The 27,177-nt window shown below is 46.7% G+C and overlaps 2 protein-coding genes and 1 pseudogene across 3 annotated transcripts in view; 1 reads left to right on the top strand and 2 right to left on the bottom strand.

Annotated features, from left to right (window-relative positions):
* The window catches only part of Chmp4b (charged multivesicular body protein 4B), a 43,777-nt gene extending 42,869 nt beyond the window's left edge, over positions 1 to 908 (bottom strand). The window contains exon 1 of the mRNA XM_020170268.2: positions 610 to 908. Coding sequence (XP_020025857.1) covers positions 610 to 799 — 190 coding nt within the window. The 5' untranslated portion in view covers positions 800 to 908. The remainder of the gene's footprint in view (positions 1 to 609) is intronic.
* A 7,153-nt stretch (positions 909 to 8,061) lies between these two features.
* Positions 8,062 to 8,310, top strand: LOC109690767 (small ubiquitin-related modifier 3 pseudogene; annotated as a pseudogene).
* Positions 8,311 to 18,574: 10,264 nt separating this feature from the next.
* Positions 18,575 to 27,177, bottom strand: part of Znf341 (zinc finger protein 341) — a 35,786-nt gene continuing 27,183 nt past the window's right edge. The window contains exons 12-15 of one of the 2 annotated variants that reach the window (XM_074074572.1): positions 25,588 to 25,720; positions 22,723 to 22,834; positions 22,430 to 22,500; positions 18,575 to 20,914 (exon numbers count right to left, since the gene is read on the bottom strand). In XM_074074572.1, the coding sequence (XP_073930673.1) occupies positions 20,388 to 20,914; positions 22,430 to 22,500; positions 22,723 to 22,834; positions 25,588 to 25,720 (843 nt within the window). In that variant the 3' untranslated portion in view covers positions 18,575 to 20,387. The remainder of the gene's footprint in view (positions 20,915 to 22,429; positions 22,501 to 22,722; positions 22,835 to 25,587; positions 25,721 to 27,177) is intronic. The other variant, XM_020170266.2, reaches the window with a different exon arrangement.

Genomic DNA, 27,177 nt, shown 5'->3' with positions numbered 1-27,177 from the left:
AACTGAGGCTTCAAAGGGAAAGCAACTTGCTCAGGCTCACTCATCAAGTAAACAGACTGGGAGCCAGGGGGTCTCTTCTCCCCCAGTTCTATTTTGTTTCCATCAAGGAGGAGAATCCTTAGTCGGGGGTCGGGGAGAGGCCAGCGGCTGTTCACAGACTCTACAGAGGAGAGGGCAGGGGTGGAACCAGGAAGTACATAAACCATGGGATGGGGGGCAAGCATGAACCAAGGTCGGGGCAGAGATAAGCTGGGAAGGTGGACGAGACCAAAGGAAGGAGAAAGAGGAGGAAGAAAAAGGGAGCAAATGAGAGCAGGGGAACGGGCTGTGAGACCACGGTCTGAAGGGGCTTGGCAGGGTGGGGAGACCCCGAGCGGGAAGGGGTGGGATGAATTTGATGATGGACCAGTCCAGGGCCCAGGGGAGGAGATGGGGGAGGGGGCAGACACCGAAGGTCGGATGGAGAGGAGCCCCGGACCCGAAAAGGCACGGAAGAAAGTCTGACGGAGTGTGACAAGGGTCAGTGCACACTCCCAGACGAAGGTGAAGTGCGGCCCGGGGAGCCTGGGGGGAGCCAGTGGGGAGTCTGAAGGGGCCGAACCGACTCACCGCGCTTGTTTTTGGTGCCGTGCTTCTTGGCAGCCGTTAGCTCCTGTTCGATCTTCTTCTCCAGGAACTCCTGTTTCTTACTTAGCATCTCCTCCGTGTCCCGCAGCCGCTGGATGGCCTCCTGGGGGGTCGGGCCGCCCTTGCCGGCCTTACCCCCTCCAGCCCCGAACAGCTTTCCGAACACAGACATGGTTGCTGCTCGCCGCGCCGGCCTTCGCCGCCCGCTCCGGCTCGGCTCGGCTCGGCCCCGGCGTCCGCTCCCGGCCCCGCCGCTCCCCGCCGCCACAGGCCTCTCCTCCGCCTCCGCCCCGCAGCTGGGCCGGGCCGCGCCACCTCCCACAGGCCCCACGCCCGGCCCGGCCGGCGTCAGGGCAACGCGCCGCTGACTTCAGCTCCCGATGTGCAACGCGCTGGCGGCGCCTCAAGTCTAAGGAAAGGAGGCGCGCTGCATGCCGGGAGTCTATAGTCTTCCGGCTTGAGGCGCTCGGCGTCGCACATTTTTGGTCTCACTAGGGTCAAAGGACGAGATTGTATGCTGGGAAATATAGTCTTCTTGGAATGTATTCTGTAGGAATGGAAGAACAAGAAGAGAAATAATTGTTAAAAAAACAAAAAAAGTAGGGGTTGGGGCCGGGCGCCGGTGCCTCGCGCCTGTAATCCAAACTACTCAGCAGGTAGACATCAGGAGGATCGCGGTTCAAAGCCAGGTCAGGCAAATAGTTCCGCCAGACCCATCTCGAAAAACCCTTCACAAAATTAGGGCTGGTGAAGTGGCTCAAGGTGAAGACCCTGAGTTCAAGCCCCAGAACCGCAAAAAAAAAAAAAGATAGGGGTCGGGGGATTGCTCAGTGATGGAGCCCTAGGTTCAGTTCCCAATAAATTAATAATAATAATAATAAACATTATGCGCATCCTGTGATTCAGACATTGTGCAAAGTACTTTACGTGCATTATCATATTTAATTCTCATATGCAGCCTATAAAGGATAATGTCGCTCCTATTTTATAAGTAAGTAAACCAAGACTCAGAGAAATTGAGCAAGTGACTAGCTTAACTAGTCCTGTTTTTGCAAATACTGTTCCCTGTACCTGGAATGCCATTCTACCCTTTATTCACTTCACAGATTTTCTGAAACTTTGCAGAAACTAACCATGCTAACCATGGCCTTCAACTGCAAAGCTTCAAACCTGCCTCGAGTACTTGGGCAAGTTACTTCCCCTATTCTGTGTGCCACGTTTTCCACATTGTAAACTGGAGATGATAACAGGGCCTCCTGGAAGTTTAAGTGAGATAGGAACTGCACAGTGCTCCCTTTGCAAGCACCTCACACACAACAGGCAGGATTCCCTTCCCTTCCTTTCCCTTCCTTCTGTATCACCTCAATTTTCTTTCTTTTCAGTAAGTAGGCCCAGATGGTTGCAGGGCCCTATTGTTTTTCCTTTATATTTGGTGTCAAGAATCATTTCTCCAGATTGGGAGTGTAGTTCAGTGGCAGAGCACTTGCATACCCTGTGCAAGGCCTGGGTTCGATCCCCACACCACACAAAAGAAGAATCATTTCCCCATCCATTAGCAATGAGGCTAACAGCTGACACTTCTCCCACCTTCTTAAATTGCTGCTTTCAACCTCATGCATTTGTTACACTTGCATGAAAACAAAGAGGAGAATCTTGAGTTCAAGGCCAGCCTGGACTACATAGCAAGACCCCGTCTCAAAAAAGAAAGAAGTACCAAGATTGATTCATGATGTATGTCTGCCTATGGTATGGAATTTGACACATGGGAAAACTGCCAGGGTAAAAACTCACAGGATAGCTGGGCACCAGTGGCTCACGCCTATAATCCTAGCTACTCAGGAGGCAGAGATCAGGAGGATCACAGTTCAAAATCATCCTGGGCAAATAGTTCAAGAGACCCTATCTCAAAAAAAACCATCACAAAAAAGGGCTGGTGGAGTAGCTCAAGGTGAAGGCCCTGAGTCCAAGCCCCAGTACTGCAAAAAAACAAACAAAAAAAAGACTGACAGGGTAAATTGGATTAATCCTGGAGAAGTTTGGGCTTCATTGTTCTAGTCTCTTGGGCAAGTGCACAGCCCTTTTAAACCTTGACCAATTAGTTCATTAAAAACCACGTGATGCATTAACAGAAGCAAAGACAAAAACCACTTGATCATCTCAATAGATGCAGAAAAAGCCTTTGATAAGATCCAACATCATTTCATGATAAAAGCTCTAAGAAAACTAGGAATAGAAGGAAAGTTCCTCAACATTATAAAAGCTATATATGACAAACCTACAGCCAGCATTATACTTAAAGGAGAAAAACTAAAACCATTCCCTCTAAAATCAGGAACCAGACAAGGATGCCCACTATCTCCACTCCTATTCAACATAGTACTGGAATTCCTAGCCAGAGCAATTAGGCAAGAAGGAATAAAAGGAATACAAATAGGTAAAGAAACTGTCAAAATATCCCTATTTGCAGACGACATGATCCTATACCTTAAAGACCCAAAAAACTCTACTCAGAAGCTTCTAGACATCATCAATAGCTATAGCAAGGTAGCAGGGTATAAAATCAACATAGAAAAATCATTAGCATTTCTATACACTAACAATGAGCAAACTGAAAAATAATGTATGAAAACAATTCCATTTACAATAGCCTCAAAAAATATCAAATACCTAGGTGTAAACCTAACAAAAGATGTGAATGACCTCTACAAGGAAAACTATACACTTCTGAAGAAAGAGATTGAGGAAGACTATAGAAAGTGGAGAGATCTCCCATGCTCATGGATTGGTAGAATCAACATAGTAAAAATGTGGATACTCTCAAAAGTAATCTACATGTTTAATGCAATTCCCATCAAAATTCCAATGACATTCATTAAAGAGATTGAAAAATCTACTGTTAAATTTATATGGAAACACAAGAGGCCATGAATAGCCAAGGCAATACTCAGTCAAAAGAACAATGCAGGAGGTATCACAATACCTGACTTCAAACTATATTACAAAGCAATAACAATAAAAACAGCATGGTACTGGCACAAAAACAGACATGAAGACCAGTGGGACAGAATAGAGGACCCAGATATGAAGCCACACAACTATAACCAACTTATCTTTGACAAAGGAGCTAAAAATATACGATGGAGAAATAGCAGCCTCTTCAACAAAAACTGCTGGGAAAACTGGTTAGCAGTCTGCAAAAAACTGAAACTAGATCCATGTATATCACCCTATACCAAGATTAACTCAAAATGGATCAAGGATCTTAATATCAGACCACAAACTCTTAAGTTGATACAGGAAAGAGTAGGAAATACTCTGGAGTTAGTAGGTATAGGTAAGAACTTTCTCAATGAAGCCCCAGCAGCACAGCAACTAAGAGATAGCATAGATAAATGGGACCTCATAAAACTAAAAAGCTTCTGTTCATCAAAAGAAATGGTCGCTAAACTGAAGAGAACACCCACAGAGTGGGAGAAAATATTTGCCAACTATACATCAGACAAAGGACTGATAACCAGAATATATAGGGAACTTAAAAAACTAAATTCTCCCAAAACTAATGAACCAATAAAGAAATGGGCAAGTGAACTAAACAGAACTTTCTCAAAAGAAGAAATTCAAATGGCCAGAGAACACATGAAAAAATGCTCACCATCTCTAGCAATAAAGGAAATGCAAATTAAAACCACGCTAAGATTCCACCTCACCCCTGTTAGAATAGCCATCATCAGCAACACCACCAACAACAGGTGTTGGCGAGGATTCGGGGAAAAAGGAACCCTCTTACACTGTTGGTAGGGATGTAGACTAGTACAACCACTCTGGAAAAAAATTTGGAGGCTATTTAAAAAGCCAGACATGGATCTACCATTTGATCCAGTAATACCACTCTTGGGGATATACCCAAAAGACTGTGACACAGGTTACTCCAGAGGCACTTGCACACCCATGTTTATTGCGGCACTATTCACAATAGCCAAGTTATGGAAACAGCCAAGATGCCTCACCACTGACGAATGGATTAAGAAAATGTGGTATCTATACACAATGGAATTCTATGCAGCCATGAAGAAGAACGAAATGTTATCATTCGCTGGTAAATGGATGGAATTGGAGAACATCATTCTGAGTGAGGTTAGCCTGGCCCAAAAGACCAAAAATCGTATGTTCTTCCTCATATGTGGACATTAGATCAAGGGCAAACACAACAAGGGGATTGGACTATGAGCACATGATGAAAGCGAGAGCACACAAGGGAGGGGTGAGGATAGGTAAGACACCTAAAAAACTAGCTAGCATTTGTTGCCCTTAACGCAGAGAAACTAAAGCAGATACCTTAAAGCAACTGAGGCCAATAGGAAAAGGGGACCAGGAACTAGAGAAAAGGTTAGATCAAAAAGAATTAACCTAGAAGGTAACACCCACGTACAGGAAATCAATGTGAGTCAATGCCCTGTATAGCTATCCTTATCTCAACCAGCAAAAACCCTTGTTCCTTCCTATTATGGCTTATACTCTCTCTACAACAAAATTAGAAATAAGGGCAAAATAGTTTCTGCTGGGTATTGGGGGGGGAGAGGGAGGGGGCGAAGTGGGTGGTAAGGGAGGGGGTGGGGGCAGGGGGGAGAAATGAACCAAGCCTTGTATGCACATATGAATAATAAAAGAAAAATGAAAAAAAAAAACAAAACCACGTGATGTTTGTAATAGTGGGACTGTTTGAGGGGACCAGGGGGAGGTGGACAAAATATACCACATCTGTGTAGGAAGATGGCCTCAAGAAACATACAGAAAGCTACTGAATAAGAGGGAAATGGGGGAATAGGGAGAGAGTAATAAAGGGGGTTATCTGACCAAAGTACAATATATTCCTGTGTGAAATGCCATGCGAAACCCCTTCGAACAATGAATATACACATAAAAAATGAAGGACAGGATTGCAAAACAGGTCCTGTCTGGGGGGAGGGGAGTGGGTACCAGTGGGAAGAGGGACAGTAAACAGAGGGTGAAGGAGGGTGAATATGGTGGATGTACTTTATATACTTGTATGAAAACAGAACAATGAAACCTCCTGAAATTGTTTTAAGGAGGGATGATGTGAGAGAGAATGACAGAGGGAGTGAAATCTAATCAATATGCATTATAAGTATATATGGAAATGTCACAATGAAACCCCCTACGCTAATAAAAATGTATTTTTTAGAAAAGCTATGTGAAAAACAATGAGGCACCAGTTCTGGAACAACTTGGGTGAGTCACAGGTTTGCTGAATGAGGGAAGTCAGGCATGAGAGCCTTCATGAGTCCATTTATACAAAGTTCAGAAAGAGGCAAAGGGGCTGGCAGAGTGGCTCAAGGGGTAGAGCACCTGCCTAGCAAGTGTGAGGCCCTGAGTTCAAACCCCACTACCACCACACACACAGTCGCACACACACACACACTAAGGCAAAGCTAATCTATGGCAAAGGAGTCAGAATCACTGTCATGCTGGTGGTATAGACCAGGAAGAGAAGCTCTATGAGGTCCTGGGCAGGCTGAATACCAGGATGCAGTATACAGCACACATTCACCAGTCTTTACACTTAAGATCAGGGCCCTTTATACACCTTATGTGCTAAACATGTTATATCACAATTTAGGAACCATCTCTGGTAAAAGTAGCAATAGAAGCATACAATTTTTATTTATTGAAAAATACTTTTGAGGGCTGGCAGAGTGACTCAAGTAGTAGAGCGCCTGCCTAGCAAGCGTGAGGTCCTAAGTTCAAACCCCAGTACCACCAAGAAAAAAAAGAAAAAGAAAACAACCTTTGCACACAAAATCTTCATCATATTTCAAAGTCCCACGATATAGGCATGACACCTCCATTTTCCAGCTGCGGCCAAAGAAGTTGGAGCTGCCAATGTCACATAAAGATATCTAGACATACATCTGTAAACTTTTTTTTGGCAGTACTTTCCCCCCGCTTCGGTACTGGGGCTTGAACTTAGGGTCTACATCTTGAGCTACTCCACCAGCTATTTTTTATGAAGGGTTTTTCAACATATGGTCTTGTGAACTATTTGTCTAGGCTGGCTTCAAACTGTGATCCTTCTGATCTCTGCCTTCTGAGTAGCAAGGATTACAGGCGTGAGCCAGTGGCGCCTGGCTAGTACCAGGGTTTGAACTCAGGGCCTGGTGTTTGTTAGGTAAGGGCTCTACCACTTCAGCCGTTCTGCCAGCCCTGTAAACTTTTCTTTAAACATGTCAATAAAAGATGAATTGATAAAACCTTAATTAGGAAACTTGGTCTCACATAATAATGCTAAGTTGGATGTTGCAGAGTTTGCGGATTCTTAGTTGTAAAAACCAATCAGTTCATATAGCCAACATACATACTCTCGTCATAAAAGAGACTCACTGCTGGGAACAGGAGAGAACTGCTCAGCCCAACTGAAGGGCATTGAGGAAACCCCACAAAGAACTTCAGACTTTTTTTTTTTTTTTGCAGTAGTGGGGTTTGAACTCAGGGCCTTACACCTACTAGGCAGGTGCTCTACCACTTGAGCCACTCTGCTACCCCTTTTATGTGTTGGGTATTTTCAAGATAGGGTCTTGTGAACTATCTGCCTGGGTTGCTTTCGAACCTCAATCCTTTTGATCTCCACCTCCTGAGTAGTTAGGATTATAGGAGTGAGCCACTGGTACCCAGCTTCATCTTTCCCCTCACCCCAAGGCTGACCTGGAACTCTTTTTTCTTCTCTGTCTCCCTCTCTTGGTGGGACTGGGGTTTGAACTCAGGGCTTTAACACTTGCAAAACAGGTGTTCCATCACTTGAGCCACTCTTCCAGTACATTCTGCGCTGGTTATTTTGGAGATGGTTTTTCTCAAACTATTTGCCTGGGCTGTCCTTGAACTGAGATTCTCCTAATCTCAGCCTCCCAAATAATTAGGATTACAGGCATGAGCCTCTGGCACCTGGCTTGACCTGAAACTCTTGATCCCCTTGCCTCAGCCTCCTCAGTACAGGGATTACAGATGTGTACAACCATGCCCAGCAATAACTTCATACTTAATAATGAAAGCATTCCTCCTAATATCAGGAATGAGACAAGAATACCTATTCTCACCACTTCTATAAAACATGTACTAAAAGTTCTTGCCGAGGTAATTAGACAAGAAAAACAAATGAAAGGTATCCATATTGGATAAGAAATAAAACTATTTCTATTTGAAGATAACATGATCGGACATAAAGAAAACCTTGAGATATACACAAAAAGCAAAGGGCTAAAAATGAGCTCAGCAAATTTGTAGGATACATGATCAACACAAAATATCAACTGTATTTCTGAAAATGTCATTAAAAAAAATTTCCAGCTGCCGCCCCCTCTACCGCCATGGTGTTCCTTGTGGTGTACCTCTTGTGTGAAGTGGCAGCTGAGGACACTTGCCATGGACAATGAAAAGCCCAAGGAAGGAATCAAGACTGAGAACGATCATAGTAATTTGCAGGTGGCAGGGCAGAATGGTCCTGTGGTGCAGTTTAAGAGGCATACACCACTTAGTAAAACAATGAAAGCTCACTGTGAACAACAGGGCTTGTCAATGAGGCAGATCAGATTCCAATTTGATGAAATGGACACACCTGCGCTGCTGGAACTGGAGGATGTGCTTCAGCAGCACACAGGAGGTGTCTACTAAAAAGGGAACCTGCCACTTTACTCCAGAACTGTGTTGTTGTAATAGGCCAAGAACACATTCTCAATTAGAAAACTGCAATTTGGTTCCACCATATCCTGACTGCTACAGTATCATTTTCTCTGTGGTTTGTTTTCCCCTTCCCCAATCCCTTTATTGTACATAAAGTAACTGGTGTATGTGCACAACCATATTGCTTTTCTTTTTCTTTTTTACTGAATGGCCAATGGTATGTTTTGATAAACATCAAATGGAGATGGAATGGGAGGAAGATACTGGTTCTGTGAAAATATCCCCCTTCTCCATCCGTGGCATGCTCATTCAGCTTTTATCTCTACATTCCAGTAAGTTATTTTGCTTTCACTGTTTAAGCAACAACAACAAAAAAACCCAACATAAAAATCCTTGCATACCTTTTTTGATTGGAGAATTGTAATGTTTTCATTTATCACTGTAAAACCAAGGACAATTGTGTAACTTTTTTGTACATAGCTATTACATGTAGGGCAATCTGACTTTAAGTAGGGGTAAATTACTCTTAAAAAAAAAAATCATAGTTTTTCCTTCAAGTCCAGTGTCTTGTTGTTTAAATAAACTTCTTGTTTAAAATGAAGAAAAAGAAAAGAAAGAAAACATTTCCATTCACAATAGCCTCAAAAAGAATAAAATACTTAGGAATAAATTTAACCAAGGAAGCTGAGCACCAGTGGCTCATGCCTATAATCCCAGCTACTCAGGAGGCAGAGACCAGGAAGATCAAGGTTCCAATCCAGCCTGGGCAAACAGTTCATGAGACCCTATCTTGAAAAACCCATCACAAAAAAAGGCTGGTACAGTGGCTCAAGATATAGGCCCTGAGTTCAAACCCCAGCACCACAAAAAAAAAAAAAAAAAAACCCAAAAATTAACCAAGGAAATGAAAGGTTTGTACTCTGAAAAGTAAAAGATATTGAAGAAACCCTAAGTAAATGAAAAGACATCCCATATCCATGGATGGGAGAACTTAATATTGTTAAAATAGCAATACTCTCCAAATTGATCTATAGACGTAACCTGAGCTACAGATCAGACATGCAGACATGCACACATTGACTCTGGCCTAGTAGCTCACACCTCTAATTCCAGCCACTCAGGAGGATCATGGTTCAAGGCCAGCCCAGGCAAAAAAGTGAGACTTCATCTCATAAAAAGCAAGCTGGGCATGGTGGTATATGCCTGCTCTCCTCATTACCTCCTACTAGGTAGGAGGCATAAGTAGGAGGATCATGCTCTAGGCCAGTCTGGGGAAAAACTCTACCTGAAAATTAGCTAAAGAAAAAAGGGCTGGGGGCATGGCTTAATTGGTACAACACCTGCCCAGTAAGTGTGAGGCCAAAAAAAATAAATAAATAAAATTCATATGTAATTGCAAGAGGTCCTGAATAGTCAAAAATTATTTAAAAAGAATGAGGCTGGCAAGGTCGCTCAAGTGGTAGATCGCCTGCCTAGCAAGTGTAAGGCCCTGAGTTCAAAGCCCAGTGCAACCAAAAAAAAAAAAAAAAAAGAAGAAGAAGAAGAGGAATGACGTGGAAGACTCACCTTTGCTAATTTCAAAACTTACTATAAAGCCGGGCATGGTGGTACCTGCCTGTAGTTCCAGATACAAGGGGGGTGGGGCAGGAGGGTTGCTTCAGCCTAGGAATTTGAGGCCAGCCTGGGCAACATAGTGAGGTCCCCATCTCTTTGTTGTTGCTTGGTGGGTTTTGTTTGCTTGTTTGTTTTTTTGGCAGTACAGAGATTTGAACTCAGCAGGTGTTCTACCACTTTAGCCACACTTCCAACTGTTTTTTGTTTTAGTTATTTTTCAGGTAGAATCTTGCACTTTTGCCCAGGCTCAGTCTTGGACCATGATCCTCCTGCCCACAGCCTCCTTCATGGCTGTGATTACAGACACGCATCACCACACCCAGTTTACTGGCTGAGAAAAGGGGGTGTCACTAACTTTTTGCCCTGGCTGCCTCAAACCGTGGTCCTCCCAATTTCTGCCTCCTGAGTAACTGGGATTATAGACATGGCCACCACACATAGCTGACTGCTTTGACAGAGTCTTGCTATGTAGCCCAGGTTGGCCTGGAGCTCATTATGAACTCAGGCTAGCTTCAAACTCATGATTCTCCTGCCTCAGCCTCCTGTGTGCTGGAATTACAGATGTGTACCACATCTGCCTGAGACTCCATCTCTTTAAAAAAAACTATTGCAAAGCTACAATAATCAAAATAGTGTGGTACTGACATAAGAATAGATATCTATGGCCAATTGATTTTTAAGAAGAATGCCAAGAACATTCAATGCAGAAAGAAGAGTCCTTTCAATAAATAGTGTTGAATAACTGGATATCCAAAATGCAGAAGAATGAATCCTTCTCCCACATCACTTCACACACAAAAATTAACTCAGGGGCTGGCAATGAATGTTTGCCAAGCATGTGAAAGACCCTGGGTTTGAGCTCTAGCACCAATAAATAAATATATAGTTTTTTTTTTTAATCCACAGCCAGTAAGACTCCCAATACTCAACATTACTAGTTATTAGGGAAATACAAAAATTAGTATCACCATGAGATAGGTCATAACTACTAGGACAGCTATAATTAGAAAGCAGGACAAAACAGAAATGACAAGTGTTGGGAAGTGGAACAACAGCAATCATCACACACTGTCCATGAGAAATGTCCCCCTCCCATGGAAAACAGCCTGGCAGCCACTCAGGGCTAAATATAGTTACTGTGTGACTCAGCCTTCCACTCCTAGGCTTTACCCAAGAAACAGAGGTTCTCACAAAAACCTATACACTGCCAGTGCTGGTGGCTCCTGCCTATAATCCTAGTTATTTGGGAGGCTGAGATCAAGAGGATCATGGTTCAAGGCCAGCCTGGGCAAATAGTTTGCAAGACCCTATCTCAAAAATAACTAGAGCAAAATGGACTGGAGGTGTGGCTCAAGCAGTAGAGCACCTGCTTTATAAGCATGAAGCTTTGAGTTCAAACCCCAGTCTCACCAAAAAACAACAAAGCCAAAACCTGTACACCAGTGTTCACAGCAGCATGACTCCTAATAGCCCAAAAGAGGAAACTGCCAGGCTTAGCATTGCTCGCCTGCAATCCCAGCACTTGTGAAGCTGAGGCACAGAATCATGTGTTTGAGGCCAAACTGGTATATCACAACAAAACCCTATCTCAAAACAGAGACAGACAGACAGACTGACCAGTGGTAGACTGCTTGCTTAGCGTGTGTGAGGCCCTGGGTTCAATCTCCAGCCACACACACACACACACACACACACACACACAAATGGAAACCACCCCCATGCCCACTGTTAGATACATGAATAAACAAAATGCTGTGTTTCTATGCAATGGAATACTATTCAGCTATAACAAAGAAATGTTAAATAAACATAAATTAGAAACCTGAGACAGGCAGCCTCTCCCCTTCTCAAGGATCCTCAAAGTCCATTTAAGGGGGCATTCTGGGATGGAGCATGGACATCTCAGAGCCATAATTCTGTTCATCACACAGGCTATTACAATAGTCCAGGCAAGAGATGATGGTGACCTCAACCAGAATGAAATAATGATTCATGCTACATTTATGGATTAGTCTTTTAAAATGCTATGCTGAGCTGGGTGCTGGTGACTCATGCCTATAATCCTAGCTACTCAGGAAGCAGAGATCAGGAGGATTGTGGTTCAAAGCGAGCCCAGGCAAATAGTTCCCATGACCCTATCTCAAAAAACCCTATCACAAAAAATTGGGCTGATGGAGTGGCTCAAGGTGAAGGCCCTGAGTTCAAGCCCCAATACTGCCAAAAAAAAAAAAAAGTGTGTTGAAGTAATAAAAAGAGAACATTGTTTGTTGCCCACCATACAGCTTATTTAGCATTGCGGCGGGGGAAATTTCCAGAGCTGAGGCATAGCTCAGTAGCAGAGCACAGGCTTGGAACACACAAGACACAGAAGCAATCCCTAGCACGCACACACACACACAGATCAGAATTGGGTCTAGGCTGTAATCTCAGCACTCAGCAGGCCGAGGCAAGAGGCTCATGAGTTTGAGACCAGCCTGGGCTACATAGCTAGACCTTGTTTCAAGGAAAAAAAGAAAAGAAAAAGAAAAGAGAATTGGAGCTAAGCTACCCTGTCATACACTTATCTACCTCAGTTTCTCCATCTATGAAACAGAAATAACATTATCTTTTCACCGACCATTTTGACAATTCAATGAGAATACAGATGAAGAGTTTGTCACAGAAAATGTATCCAATAATGCTTACTAAATAAATAATAACAGCATTAATAATCACCAATACCTACTGAGCCCTCACTCTGAGCCAAACAGTTTAAATAGCATATCTCATCTAGGCTGGGGTGGAGCTCGGTGGTACATGGACAAGGACCCAAATTCAATCTCCAGAACTAAAAACAAACAAAAATCTCATTTAATCTCAGTTAATCATACAACTACAGGTTACAACTGAAGAAATAAGCTTACAGACGCTCAATATGTTGCCTGCTTATTTTGGAGATGGAGTCTCTTGAACTATTTGCCTGGCTGGACTCTAACCGTGATCCTTCCAATCTCAGCCTCCCAAGTAGTTAGGATTATAGGCGTGAGCCACCAGCACCTGGCAGGACTGTACTGTGACGGGTCACGTGTACAACAGTCAATGACTTGTGACTCCCTGGACCTTACTCTTGAGGAACTCCCTTCCTCACCCAGGCCCAAGCCCATTTCTTCCACCTCTTAGAATGTCCCTTTGGTAACAACCCTCAAATATATCCAGAACCCCATCTGTCAGTGTCTTCACTGCTGTGATTCTGGTTGAGGTCACCATCACATCATCTCTTCCTGGACCATTGTGATGGACAGAATTATGGCTTTGAGAATCCACGCTCCATTCCCAGAATGCCTGCCTTAAATGGACTTTGAGGATCCTTAAGAGGGGGAGAGGCTGCCTGTCTCAGGTTTCTGCGTCTAAGGGACCTCCACACACCCTCAGGGAGCCCCTTAACTCCATGGTCTCTAACTTTTGGGCCCTGAAAACCTGGTATCACAGGCTGACAGCTGTGGGGGTTGGGAGAACCAGCAGCTGGGGCCTCCACTCAGGCGAGGCAAAACTGATCCAACCTGTTCTCCCAGACCTCTGGGACACCTGCTCTGTCAACCAAGACTTTCAAGCCACCGCTTCCACCTGCGCCATTTGTCCCAGATACTCTCGGCTCTGTCTTCAGACAAAGGAAGCCGGTGTCCTCTAACAGACATTAATTCCCACGACTCAGGATTGGCTGGGTGTAAGCCGACATGGCAGATTCTTCCCAGGGAAAACTCACTCTTGGCTTCCTGGGGTGGAGGAGAGGATGGGCCTTGTTCTGTCAGAGTGCTATCATTCATTCAGTCAACAAATATTGGCTGAACAATTCCTGGGCATTCTAGGCACTGTAAACAGATCCATGAACAAAGAGACAAGCCTTTGCCTTTGCAGACTTTTTTGTTTCTAACAAGGACAGCAGACAGTAAAGAAATATCTAGGATGAGAGGGTGATCTGCTACATCTGTCACCCCATTGATTGCCAGGGCTTGAGGCAGGATAGACAGATGAGGAGACAGGGAAATTATATTTTAATCAATATTTAAAGGGTCAGACTCTGACACTGGAACAAGGAGAGCCAGAGCAGTTGGCCCCTCCCATCCTTTCGAAGCTAAGTTACAGAAACAGGGAGACAAAGAGAAGCTACCTGCTTCTGCTTTCATCTTTGAGATGTTAAGGAGCTGCAAGGAACCTTGGATGAGTGGAGAAGTAATCAAGGCTAGGAAGGGACATTCTAAAGCATTCTACTGTCTCTGGCTTAGGGTGTGATTTGGGAGGGTGACCCCTCCCTGTCAGCCATCTCAGCTGACACCACCTGGACCCATTATCTTTGACCGTGTGTATTCCCCCAACTCTCCACTATAAAACTAATAGTTGGGGACCACCATGCTGAGTCTTTGTTCCTATTTCCTGTGCAGGGAACAGGAAATGTTTCTCCTTCTTTTTCTCTCCCTCCATTTGTACTTTATCCTGCTATACTAAGATAAATCCTTCCTAAAACTTTCACCTTGTGAGACACCTTGAAATGCTCTTCAATGTTTGTGGATCTCAAGGACCTGAGATTTTGCATGGAAACTGGGAAGCTGTGGGAGCCCCCTCATCCATCCTCTGGTTGAGGCAGGCTAGAAGTAGGAAAAGTTTGGGGCTCATGTAGGTTGCCTGGGGATGGGCCAGACCACCCCCACCCGGCTGGGAACTACCCTCGCCCCTCCCCACTCATTCTTTATTGGGTGGGAACCTCCTGGGCCTGCCCTCCCACAGGGTAGTGTAGGTTTTAAAGGCATCTGAAAAAGAAAAGTGTTCTCTCTCTGCCGGTGGACTCCACCTGTGCCCACCCCACCGTACCCTCTGCTTCTTCTTCCCTTTCCTCAACTGGCAGAACAGGTAACTCCCCTTTTCTCAATGAAGCTATCCTACACCTCTCCCTACCCATGTGCTCTGCTTGGATTTTTCCATTTGGAGCACAAAAACCAGGATCATCTGGTCACAGACTACAGCAGTGCTGTTAACATGGTGACAGGTTGATTCAACTGATCTGGCTGGCTAGGCAGTGTCCCCTTCCTCCCTCCCCACTCCATGTGAGTCCCTCCTGAAGCTGCACCCTCAGTGGAAGAGGACGATCATTCCCAGAAGAGGAGGACTGGTCTTCCATCAGGGGTAGCTGTGCTCCCCTGCTAGAACCTCTAAAAAGCTTTCAAGAAGTGGCTAATGTAACATCAAGGATGATGATTAAAAAAAACAAAGCAAGGAAATACAGAATGGTGAGGACAGGGACTATTTTAGATAGATCTGCAGAGGAGTGACTCTCTGAGGAAATGACTTTTGGATAAGTCATTATCCAAGGTAGAGGGAGGAAGCCTGCCATCGGAAAATCTATGGGAAGAGCATTCTAGACAAAGCAAATACCAAGTACAAAGGCCTTGAGGCAGCAATTAGCTTATAATAGAGGAGGAGCAAGAAGGAAGGCTGGAAAGGAGGGACAGCATGGTGGTGGGACACCAGCTAGTGGAGTTAGTTGAAGTCACATCATGAAGAACCTTGAAATCTATGGGGAAAATGTTGGGTTTCATTTTAGGAGAAATTAGAAGCCACCAGAGGCTTTTATTTTATTATCATTCTTATTCTTCTTATTATCTTCTTGCTTGAGACCGTCTCTATCTAACAGAGGCTGGTCATGAACTCATGATCCTCCTGCTTCAGCTTTCCTAGTGCCAGGATTCTAATAGGCGTGTACCACCACTCTGGCTTCACTGGAGAGTTTAACAGGAAAATGGCATAAACTGATTCAAGCTCTAGAAAGATCCTTTGGGCAGCTGTCAAAAGAATAGATAGGCCGGTCATGGTGGCACATGCCAGTAATCAACAAGGCAAAGAGGATGAGGAAGGAGAATCAAGAGTTCGAGGCCAGCCGGGCTTAAAAAAAAAAAAAAAGAAAAGAAAAGAATGGATAGGAGGGGGGAGAAATGACCCAAACACTGTATGCACATATGAATAAAAGAAGAAGAAAAAAAAAGGATAGGAGGGCTGGCAGAGTGGCTCAAGTAGTAGAGCTCCTGCCTAGAAAACATGAGGCCCTGAGTTTAAACCCCAATACTGCCAAAAAAGATAAAACAAATAGATAGGGAAAGAGAGAACTAGGAGACCAGAGAGAAGGCTGATGCAGTTGTGCATACAAGAGAAGCTGGCGGTCTGGACCCTGGTGGTGACAGCCAAGGAGGTGAGCATTGGCTGAAGCCTAGGTCATATGGCTCCAAATCGAGCCTGTGCATGAGTGCAGGTGAGAGCTTAAGAGCAAGGCACGAACTTTGTTGTCAGCTGTCCTGGGTCTCTAGCTCAGCTACATGCAGTCAAGCTCTGAGTCCTTGGGCACCTCTCTGAAACTTGGTTTCCCCATTTGAAATATGAGCATGAGAAAGCTTGTTTTCAAGGGCCACCTTGAGAATTCAGTACCATGTAAATAAGGCAGAAAGCACAGAATGAAGGACTATGTAGCCACTCAATCAAGTTAGTGTGACTCAACACCCCCCTCTCTTTTTGCTGCTAAAGAAACTGAGGCCAGCTAGCTTAGAGGCTGACGGAGGCTGAAGGGCAGGGAGGGACAGTGGCAGCTTCACAGTGTTCCTCAGGTCACACATACACTCAGAGTGTGCACAATGGATGGATGAGCAGAGTAAGCGAGCAACACCAACATCATCTGGCTCTTTCTGGACAGCCTGCTTGCCCACTTCTGAGCTTGGGAACTTAGAACTACTTCTCTACAGTAAGTGGCCACGCCATTCGGCTGCAGCATCAGGGAGACAGCTGGGCGGAATGGGGACTTGGGCCATCTGTAACACACACACCAGGGCGAGCTCAGCTTTACCTACCGCACCAGGCACCAGGAAATCCAGTTTTTCAGTACAAGTCAGAAATGCAGGTTTTTTTTTTTGCAGTACTGAGGTTTGAACTCAGGGCTTGCGAGGCAGATGTTCTACCACCTGAGCCACTCCACCAGCCCTTTTTGCTCTGGTTATTTTGGAGATAGGGTCTCACTTTTTGCCCAGGCCAGCCTGGACCTCCTATTTTATGCTTCCTGCTGTTGCTGGGATGACAGGCACAGACCACCATGTCCAGCTTTTATCCTGTTGAGATGGGATCTTGCAAACTTTTTTTGCCCAGGCTGACCTAGAACCATGGTCCTAAGGTCTTAGCCTCCAAGGTATCTTGGGATGACAGGGGTATACCACTGTACCCATCTATTGGTTGAGGTGAGGTTTTGCTAACTTTTTACCTGGGCTGGCCTCAAATGGTCATCCTCTCAATCTCAGCCTCCCAAGTAGTTAGAATTATAGGTGTGAGTCACTGGCACCTGGCTTCTGCCATACATTAAAAAAAAAATTTTATTAGAGTATATTATGTGGTATATTTAAACTTTCCTGATTTTTATTTACTTTTTTACTTAGCTTTTCAGTCCTAGGAATTGAACCCAGGGCCTTATGCAAATGTTCTATCACTGAGCTACATCCCAACCCAAGTTTCATTATTTTTAAGTATAGGTTCACTTTTTTCCAAACATCGTGAATGCCAAATAGCATATTGGCTGACTCCAACCTTGGGAGTTGTTGTGATCTCTGCTTTACCTGTATTTTTTCCCTGAACTGTGACCTCAACCTCATCAGGCAGGAAGGGTTATTCTCTCCCTTTTCCCCTGATTGGAAAAGGCTGAGGTTCAGAGCAGGGACATGACTTGCCATAGTCAATAAGGGGCAGAGTCAGGATCCTAACCAGCTCCTGCCTGGAGCCAAAGTCTATGGTCTTTCTGGGCTTAGATGAATCCCAGCCATGCCCTTTTTATTTTTGTGGTACTGGGGTTTGAACTCAGGGCCCTACACCTTGAGCCACTCCACCAGCCATTTTTTGTGATTTTTTTTTTTTTGAGATAGAGTCTCACAAACTATTTGCCCAAGTTGGCTTTGAACCTCAATCCTCCTGATCTCTGCCTCCTGAGTAGCTAGGATTATAGGCGTGAGCTACCAGCGCCTGGCTAATCATGCCTTCTTTACACTATACTCTGTCCAGACTCTTAGGACTCTTTGAGGGGTGCTGGAGCCTCTGCCACCAATTCTGTGACCATTAGCCAGGGCCATCCCCTCTCTGGGCCTCAATCTCTCCATTTGCTAACCTAGGAAGGGCTCAGCTAGGGGAACCCCAATATTGTCACAGCCTCTCCCCTTATAGTCCAACTCTGTATGCTTTAGACATCAGACCTGATCTCAGTAACTCCCTTACCCCATGGCCTGGTTCTGCCACTTACCTGCTACATGGTCTTAGGTTGCTTAACCTTATATGCCTACTGCAAAATGGATTAGAAGCAGCCCCTACCTCCATGTACATGGAGTGATGCTAGGCCCACAGTAACTGCCTCGTGTTAGTTCTCCTGACTACTGGTGTATGTGAGCACCAGCAGGAAGATGTGACGAAAAGAACTTAAATAGTTGTAATAGTTGTGCACCACTGAGATGTGGTGTTTTTTGTTTTTTGCTTTTTTTTTTTTTTTAGCAACACTGGGATTTGAACTTAGGGCCTCACACTTGCTAGGCAGGTGTGCTTACCGCTTGAGCCACTCCACCAGCTGAGATGTTTTTAACATTTTCTTTAATGGTATTGTACCAATTTAAAAACATGCTTATGGATTCCTATGACTCTTCCATTGTACAGACAGCAAAAGTCTAAACTCCTGAAGTCAACATTCAAGGCTCTCTCTCATGCTCCATCAACTCGGATTTCACCAGAGCCAGGAGCACGTCGGGGCAGGCCACACTGGTGGCTTGCAGGCCATGTCTCCGCTTCCCCAACGAGGAAACAAGGAAAGTAACAGCGCTTACCTGATAGGCTGAGGCAACGTGACATGGTGACATGAAACAGCTTAGTACAGTGTCTGTCATGTGGAGAAGGCCTGAAGAGTCAGTAATTATCAGTGTCCACATATGCTTCCCAAATCTCTGGCCACCCTGGCGACTTGCCGATCCCTCTGCTCTTGCCCTCTTCTATCTATTCATCCATCCATCAATGTGCTCTGTGCCAAGGTCCAGCTCAAATGCCATCCCCTCCAGGAGGCTTTCTGTCTCCACCAGACCCTCCCCAGGCCCCTTCACAGGCTGGGATACATTCAGCCCTAACCCTATCCCCATCAGTTTTGATCCCCCTATAACTTCACATCCTTCCCAAAGATACAGGAAGTGGGATTTGGCTCTGAGGTCCAGCCCTGGGTCCCAACCCAGAAGACTGAGGACTTTGGCAGGCTTCATGGGAGCTCAGTCATCAAACTGAGTTAGCCAGCTCTGCTGCGCCTGCCTGGCCCCTCTCAGAGCTCAGTTTCTTCTCCAATGTGGCCCCGAGGGTAACTGTGAAGATAAACGGGGAATTGTATCAAGAGCCCTTTTCTCCTTCTGCCTCCTGCTCGGCCTGGTTTGCCTCCCACCTGAGCCAGCTGGTAAGGGAGGGGAGGGCTGGAGGGAGGGACACTGACAGACATTAAGTGATGGACAGAGGCCTGTTCAGGATGGACTTTAGGCTCTGGTCAGAACTTCCGAATCAAAAAGGTTGGGGAGGCCCAGGATCCTGAATCTGCACACGCCTTCCCCAGGGCATTTGCACGAAATGTGCTCTGTAGTAACTGTCTCAGGAGCGCCAAACCTACTCCTCTTTAAGATTCTCCATGGCTGGCTAGCTTGTGATGACCACAGGTGGCCTCATCACCAAGTTTTGCAGCGCTTCCACCTAGGAGCGAAGAAAGGAACTGCCAAGGCTTGGGCCTGGACTATTTGGACATCCACACATCATGATAAAAACATTTATTGGGCACTTTCCAAGTCTCATTATTTTGAATACCCAAGACAACCTTAGGAAGTAGTACTATCATAAGCTCCACTGTACAGATGAGGAACACGGACTCAAGAGAGAGCGTGACTTGCCCAAATCACCCAGCAGTGCTTGTCAACGCCTGGATTTGAAGCCAGGTCTGGCTCATTGCTGTTCTCTAGCCAGGATGCTGTCTGCCTCCTAAATGCCCACCTGGCAGAGTAGCCACGAAGAACCCTAAGGGAAAATGACCAATAGATAAGGACGGGGGCTATGTCCAGTGTCCTGAAGGGCAGCTTGACTGGAGGGCAGCTTGACTGGAGACCACCAGAGGCAGCCTGCAGGAGAGGAGTGTGGGACCCTTCTGTCATCTCTCCTAGGAGGTCCAACCACCAGCCTAGATCCGCCAGACTGGGCAGCTCAAGCCCGAGCCATCTCTCCTGTCATCGCTGTGTCCAAGAGCTACAAGTGGCCCTGCCTCAGCCCCGAGGGTGTTGTAGGGTTTCCTGACGGATGTGGGGCGCAGACATAGGTGGCCAGGGTTTGCAAAGGGCGTCTGCCGATGGCCAGCACCAAGGCTGAGAGCCTGTCCGGATGGGCACCAACGGCCCTGTTCACTCGGAGGCCTGGATGTAGACGGGCACAGCGAGCATGGCGCACGGGCCCTCGGCGCCTCCCTGCAGCTCCGCCAGAGCCAGGTTGGAGCCTAGCCCCTCCGCGTGCCCAGGTACCACCAGCTCGGGGTCCCCGCCCACCGCGCCACCCACCACGATGGACAGCACGGCGTCCTGCTCGGGGAAGGGTGGCTTGCCAGGGGCGGCCTCGGGTGCTGTCCCCGCCACCTTCAGCTCCTCTAGTCCCAGCGGGTCGCCCAGGGACGGCATCACCTTGCGCCCTCCACTGCCACAGCCACTGCGGGGGGCTGCCCTCCTCCGGGGAGGCCGCCGGTTTTGCAGGTCCTTGTCCTTTTGGGGGCCCAGGCGGCAGCGGTGGTCCTTGAGGTATTTGTGGCGAGAGAAGCCCTTGGCGCAGCCAGCACAGCGGAACTTGTAATTGCCCGTGTGTGAGCGCTGGTGCTCCGCGAGGTGCGCACGGCGACTGAAGGACTTGCTGCACAGCGCGCATTTATGGAGCTTCATGCCTGTTGAACGAGGGTGAGTCAGGGAGGGTGCACCGCCCCGGAATAAAATTTCAGTCTCCGTACCAGCACCTGTGGGCTTGGCCTAGCCCCTATACACTCATCTCCCATCTCCTCCTAGTCACTCACTCACTCTCCTCCATGCACTAGGCAGGATCCTGCCCCAGGGCCTTTGCACTTGCCATTTCCTCTGCCTGTAACAGTCTGCTCAATCCCTATGCCATGGTGAACTTTGCAGATCACCTCATCGCTCTCCTGCAATGACCTGAGCAGCCATCTCCTCTGGGCTGACTGCCTCACCTGTGCTTCTCAAACCCTTGCCCACATGGAGCTAGAAATGTCACAAAAAGAGCAGAATGGTTGCTACTCCAAACCTCCTACTGACACGAAGTGTAGTACTGCCTGACCATCCCACTCACCACTCCTCTCTCTCCACCCACCCTTCCTTATCTCACACTGCCCCCTCCCTGGGAAGCTACCCACCCTTCAGCACTGAGCTGGGGAAGTTCCCCCATTCCAGCTCCCTTCCTTCTCTGCCCTTTCCTATGATCTCCATCCCAGAACTCTGCATCCTGTGCCACAGTGCCACTTACCTGGTCACTATTTACTTTCCATCTCCCCCACTAAGTGCTGAGCTTCCCCAGGAGGGCAAGAAAAGGCTCTGCCTACCTGATATCCAGGGTACACCCTCTGCCTGCCACATGGTAGAGTCTCAAGAGTCATTCCAGGAACCAAATCAGGGTGCCACAGGTCACTCTGAAGTTAACTCAGCCTACACCCACCTGGGCCAGGCTCCTTCCATACATGCCTTCGCCCCTGTAGCCTCCGTGGGATGGGGGCTCAGAGTGGGGAGTGGCTCACCCAGCAGCACCAAGAGTGGCAACACCAAAACTCAAACCCAGGTCCTCTGTCTCCAAGCCCAGTTTTCCAACTTTCATAAGTTCTTGAATCTTTCCTATAAACCAGTGGCTCTCAAACAGTCCCCCAGGGGACTTTTGGGGATGCCTGGGGCTATTTTTGGTTGTCATGCTTTGGGAAGGATGCCACTGAGCAAGCTAGGATGCTGCTAATTGTCAAAACAGGGCATAAGATAGCCCCCGTGACAAAATTATCCAGCTCAAAATGTCAATGTGCGGAACACCAGCCCAGCTGCTCTGCAGAGCTCTGGGAAACAGGAGTGGCTGGGAGCCCCCTGCCCTACCCTGCCAAGGACTCTCCAGGCCACATGTTGGACTACACCTGAGCCACACCTCTATCACACTAGGTACCACTCCCACTGAGCTCACTCTGCTCAGGCCAGCTTCCCCCTTGCACTGGGGACTGTGACTGAGCCACCTCCGCACATCCCAAGGTCCCCAACCCAGCCCTGGCCTCCAGCCCAGAAGAGGGAAAGTCAGTTGGCTGTATTGTACCAGCCAGGCCAGTAGGGCTCATGGAATGTGTCTGTGCTTCCTCCCAGTGGGTCTACCTCAAGGAACATGACTGAGGACCCACCTGGCAGGCTGCCAAGTCTCTTACCTGAGTGGGAGAGGATATGTGCCTTCAGCTTGTCCGGCCGGTTGAACTCCTTACTGCAGCCTGTGTGTGTCCTGGAACCCAGAGTGCCAGTCAGGGGATGCTCAGCAGCCCCGGGACCCCTGCCTGGTCCCTCTAATAGCCCTTGTCACCAAAGGGAGGAGGGTGGGGAGTAAAGCAGGCAGGGGCCATGCCAGGCTAGAAAAAGGCCTTTGCCCTCAAGCTGTCCAGCCCTCCCTGGCAGCCACTCAGGGGAGATGTGACCGAACCCCGGCAGCATGGCATGCCCCACTCACGAGAAGGGACACTTGTACTTCTTGAAGGGCTCGTGGATCAGCATATGTCTCTTGAGCTTGTCCTTGCGGTTGAACGCAGACTCGCACACGGAGCATTTGTAGGGCTTCTCACCTGCAGAGACAGGGCAAGAGACAGTCCCAGATGAAGGGGTCCCAGGTTTGGGGCACAGTTCCTCCTCCTCTTTTTATCTCTCCAGTCTTTGTTTGAACAGGGAGAAAAGGCTTCTGTTTGTTTGTTTTTGTTTTAGACACTCTCACTATACGGTAGCCCAGGCTTGCCTTAACCTCAAGATCCTGACTCTGCCTCTGAGTGCTGGGATTACAAGTGTGCACACCAAAGCTGACTTTTCTTTTGTGTGTGTTGTTGGGGATTGAGCCGAGCGTTTTACACATAAAGGCAAGTGCTCTACCACTGAGATTTACCCCAAAACCGTGGCTTATTTTTTAAGAGACAAAGGATCACTGTGTTGCCCAGGCTGATCTTGAACTCCTAGGCTCAGTGTTCCTCCTGCTTCAGCCTCCTGAGAAGCTGGGATTACAGGTGTGTATCACCACACCCAGCTAGCAGTTATTTTAAAAGCTAAAATTGAACTGGACAAAATAGAAAATATCATTTTGTGAAACTTTTGTTTTAATATGTTCTATGTGTATATATGTATTTCCTGGTTATAAAATGTATTTAACTTTCAAAAGAATTGAAAACCCTGGACTGTCCACCTGAGGAGAAAGTTTTATTTTCATTATAGGTGCTTTTGAACTGCCAAAGACCTTTTTCTCTGGTTTTCTCAATCTTTAGATCCTTTTCTTTTCTTTGGTGGGACAGGGGTTTGAACTTGCAAAGCAGGCACTTGAGTCACACCTCTAATTCATTTTACTCTGGTTATTTTGGAGATGGGGTCTTGCGAACTATTTGCCCAGGCTGGCTTTGAACTGTGAGCCTCCTGATCTCAGTCTCCCAAGTAGCTAGGATTATAGGCATGAGCCACCATTAGCCAACTAGAGCCTCTTTAATTAAAAAAAAAAAAACAAACAGTTAATTAAAAAAATTTCTTTTGTGGTTCTGGGTATAAAACCCAGGGCCTGAGCCTCTGATACAAGATGGCGCCGCGGGAATCTGTACCCCTTCCTGTCTGAGGGAACACCAAGTGACCGTCTACCGCAGTGTTCCAGCTCCGTGTCGTTCCTCCGGAAAGCAGAGGCTGAGCCCCGGCGGGTGCGATGGCCGCGGTGGTGGCCAAGCGAGAGGGGCCGCCGTTCATCAGCGAGGCAGCTGTGCGAGGCAACGCCGCGGTCCTGGATTACTGCCGGACCTCAGTGTCAGCGCTGTCGGAGGCCACGGCCGGCATCCTCGGCCTTACCGGCCTCTACGGCTTCATCTTCTACCTGCTTGCCTCCATCCTGCTCTCCCTGCTCCTAATTCTCAAGGCGGGAAGGAGGTGGAACAAATACTTTAAGTCACGAAGACCTCTCTTTACCGGAGGGCAAGGGTGACTTTTAAAAAACGAATTGGGACGACTGTTGCCACAAGTTAACGCCGTGTAGACTTACTTAAGTTTTCAAATTGTTGAATTCGCTGCTTGTTCTGTAACGTTATAAATAATTTATATCTGAAGACAGAGAGCCTGTAATATTCTTCAGATTAAATGAAGTGTGAGATACTTTGTGGAGTTCTTTCCTGCCTTAGTGCATGGTCTGCCATGGGTGCACAATCGCTAAGATTTGTCTCCTGGAGAGCATACTTTAGGTCATGGTCTGTAATTGCCCTGCATTTGCAAGTAGGAGGTCCCAGGAGGGGCCACTAGGGATTAAAAGAAAGCATTTACTGTTAACATACTAATAAAAACTAGTACTTACTAAGTGTTCCCTACACACCAGGCATTGTGCCTTGTACTTTTTACACCAGTTATTTCGTTTAATTCTAACAACTATGGAGATGTTAACTATTAACCCTCTGTTGACAAGGAACCTGAGGCTCAAGTTAAATACCTCTGCCAGAAGAGGCTCAGCTGAGAAGAGACAGAGCTAGGATCCAAATGCAGATCTCTTACTTTGCTCTTGCTGTATTGGCTGAGCCCACCATTTCCTCCCACTAACCATCACTTCCAAGCATGAATGGAGTTATTTTAGTTCCATTTCACCTGGTCACAGCTAGTTGTCTTTCTCATAAGGAAATGTAAATTCAAACTGTGTTTTCAGAATATGTCTTGTGAAGATTAAATAGATTGGACATTTGGAAATGTCTCTGCATATATGTTAATCCATGATCCTTTTTTGTCAGGAGGGTTATCTTAAATATGTATGTTCAATTGAGAAATATATATAGTGAATGTCATTCATGAAATATAGTATAAAAAAAATAATAATAAATAAATAAATAAATAAAACCCAGGGCCTGGTACATGCTAGGCCAGTGCTCTACCACTAACCTACACCTCCAGGCAAATATCTCAACTAATTTAAAAAAATTTTAAAGACTAAAAGAAAATAAAATATCAATATATCTCAACTAGGGAACCAAGGAAAGGGGGTTTTATTCAGGACTGGGTGGAAATTTCACAGTAAAAGCAGTGCCCTATCCACCGGGGCTCTGAGCAATCTGAGGGGCAGAGTCAGGAGTCCCCCTACCAGCCTCTGGGGTTTCATCACTGCTCTCATGTTAATGGGAACAACTTGTTCACGGGTGAGGACAGGTGAGAGAGACCAGGAAGGAGAGACACAAAGTGGGGTGGAAGGGAGAAGAGGTGGTGGAGATGGGACTGGATGGGGCTAGAGGGCACTGGAGAGAACAGTTGGATGGGGAGGGGAAGAGGGACAGGCAGAAATAAGAAGAGGCTGAGGGGTGGGCAGAGGAGGGGGCGGCCCCACCTGAGTGGATGTGTGCGTGCAGTTTGAGGTAGTGCTCCCGCCGGAAGAACTTCTTGCACACCTGGCACTTGAATCTGCCTCCACTGCCATGGGTGGGCAAGTGACGCCTCAGGTAGCGTTCACATGGAAATACCTAGAGAACAAAGAGTTGCCTTATGTCTGCCTCACCAGGCCTCCCTTCCCTTACCACCTTCTGAGTTCAGGGCCCCATTTCCAGCCCCTTGGGAATATCTTTCTTTCTGTCCTTGGAGGCCAGGACCGACAGGTCAGATCCAGCCCTCAGAACCTCATGGCTTTCCTATGCACCTGTGAGCCCAGCCAAAGCACATCCACTGTGAGTTCTTGCAAAGCTGGTCTTTCCACCTAGAGGGCTTCCTTTCTGAGTCTCAGGAACTCCTATCAATGCTGACTTCAAGACCAACTCAGGAGTCACTGCCTCTGTGAAGCTTTCCCTGACTCCTGTGCCATGGTAGACGAAGCAAATTCTGCCTTTGGATGATCACCCACATTTTGAAGTCAGCATCTAACCCACTGAACTACAGCACTCTGCTTACACAGGAACCCGAAGAAGGCAGAAGGGAGCTGTCATTCCCCCAGCCCAGGGCCGGGGTCAAATGACAGATGAGTAAAGAGACGAATTTTACTTATTTATTTACTTATTTTTGTGGTGCTGTTAACTCAGGGCCTACACCTTGAGCCACTCCACCAGCCCTTTTTTGTGATTGGTTTTTTCAAGACAGGGTCTCTCGTCAACTATTTTACTGGGGCTGGCTTCGAACCACGATCCTCCTGTCTCTGCCTCCTGAGTAGCTAGGATTATAGGTGTGGGGATGGATTTTAAAAGGAACAAATAACTAGATAAATGAATGGGAGGGAATGAACAGCCAGCAAACACAGGCGCCCAAATCTCTTTCTAGCACAGCCATCTACCCATTCATTTTCTCAGTCACTTGGTCCAGGGCACAGACACAACCGTCCCTCTCCTTATCGGCTCCATCATTTCCCAGCTAAGTGACCCTTCTGTGTCTTGTCCCCACCTGTAAAACAGAAGCAGTAACAGGATACCTGCCCATCCTGTGGGGCTCCCTGAGCCAGGTCAGGCAAAATGCTCAGAATAGCACTTAGCATGTGCTTCTTGCTGAACCCATGATACGTTTAAATTCCAAAGCCCAAAATTAGGCTACATATTAGAAACATCTAGAACGAGGTCAAAGTAAACCCAGGGCTGTCCTGGAAAATTTGCTATATAAGGTTGTTAGAAAATGAGTAGTAGGAGGAAACAAGTTAAACACACCAGGAGAAGCAGTCACCAAAATCCAGACTGCAGGAAGCACCACAGGACCACTGACCCAGTTTCTTCCACAGATAAAGGAAAAAAAAAAAAAAAATAGGAGCAAGGGGGTGGGGGAACGGGTGACAAACGCACACCTATTGATCAGTAGAAACTTAGTTAAAAGCAATTAGAGAAACGTGAACCTGACTCAAACTTTCCAGCAAGGACATTAGGGACAGGATGCAGGGGACCTTCAGAGTCTCTGAGGAGTCCGTAACAACAAGGATAATGAACGCCTCAAGGTCAGCATGGTTGGA

Source organism: Castor canadensis, chromosome 5, assembly GCF_047511655.1.
Source record: "Castor canadensis chromosome 5, mCasCan1.hap1v2, whole genome shotgun sequence".
NCBI lineage: Eukaryota > Metazoa > Chordata > Mammalia > Rodentia > Castoridae > Castor > Castor canadensis.
This window is presented reverse-complemented; position numbering and strand designations above follow the sequence as displayed.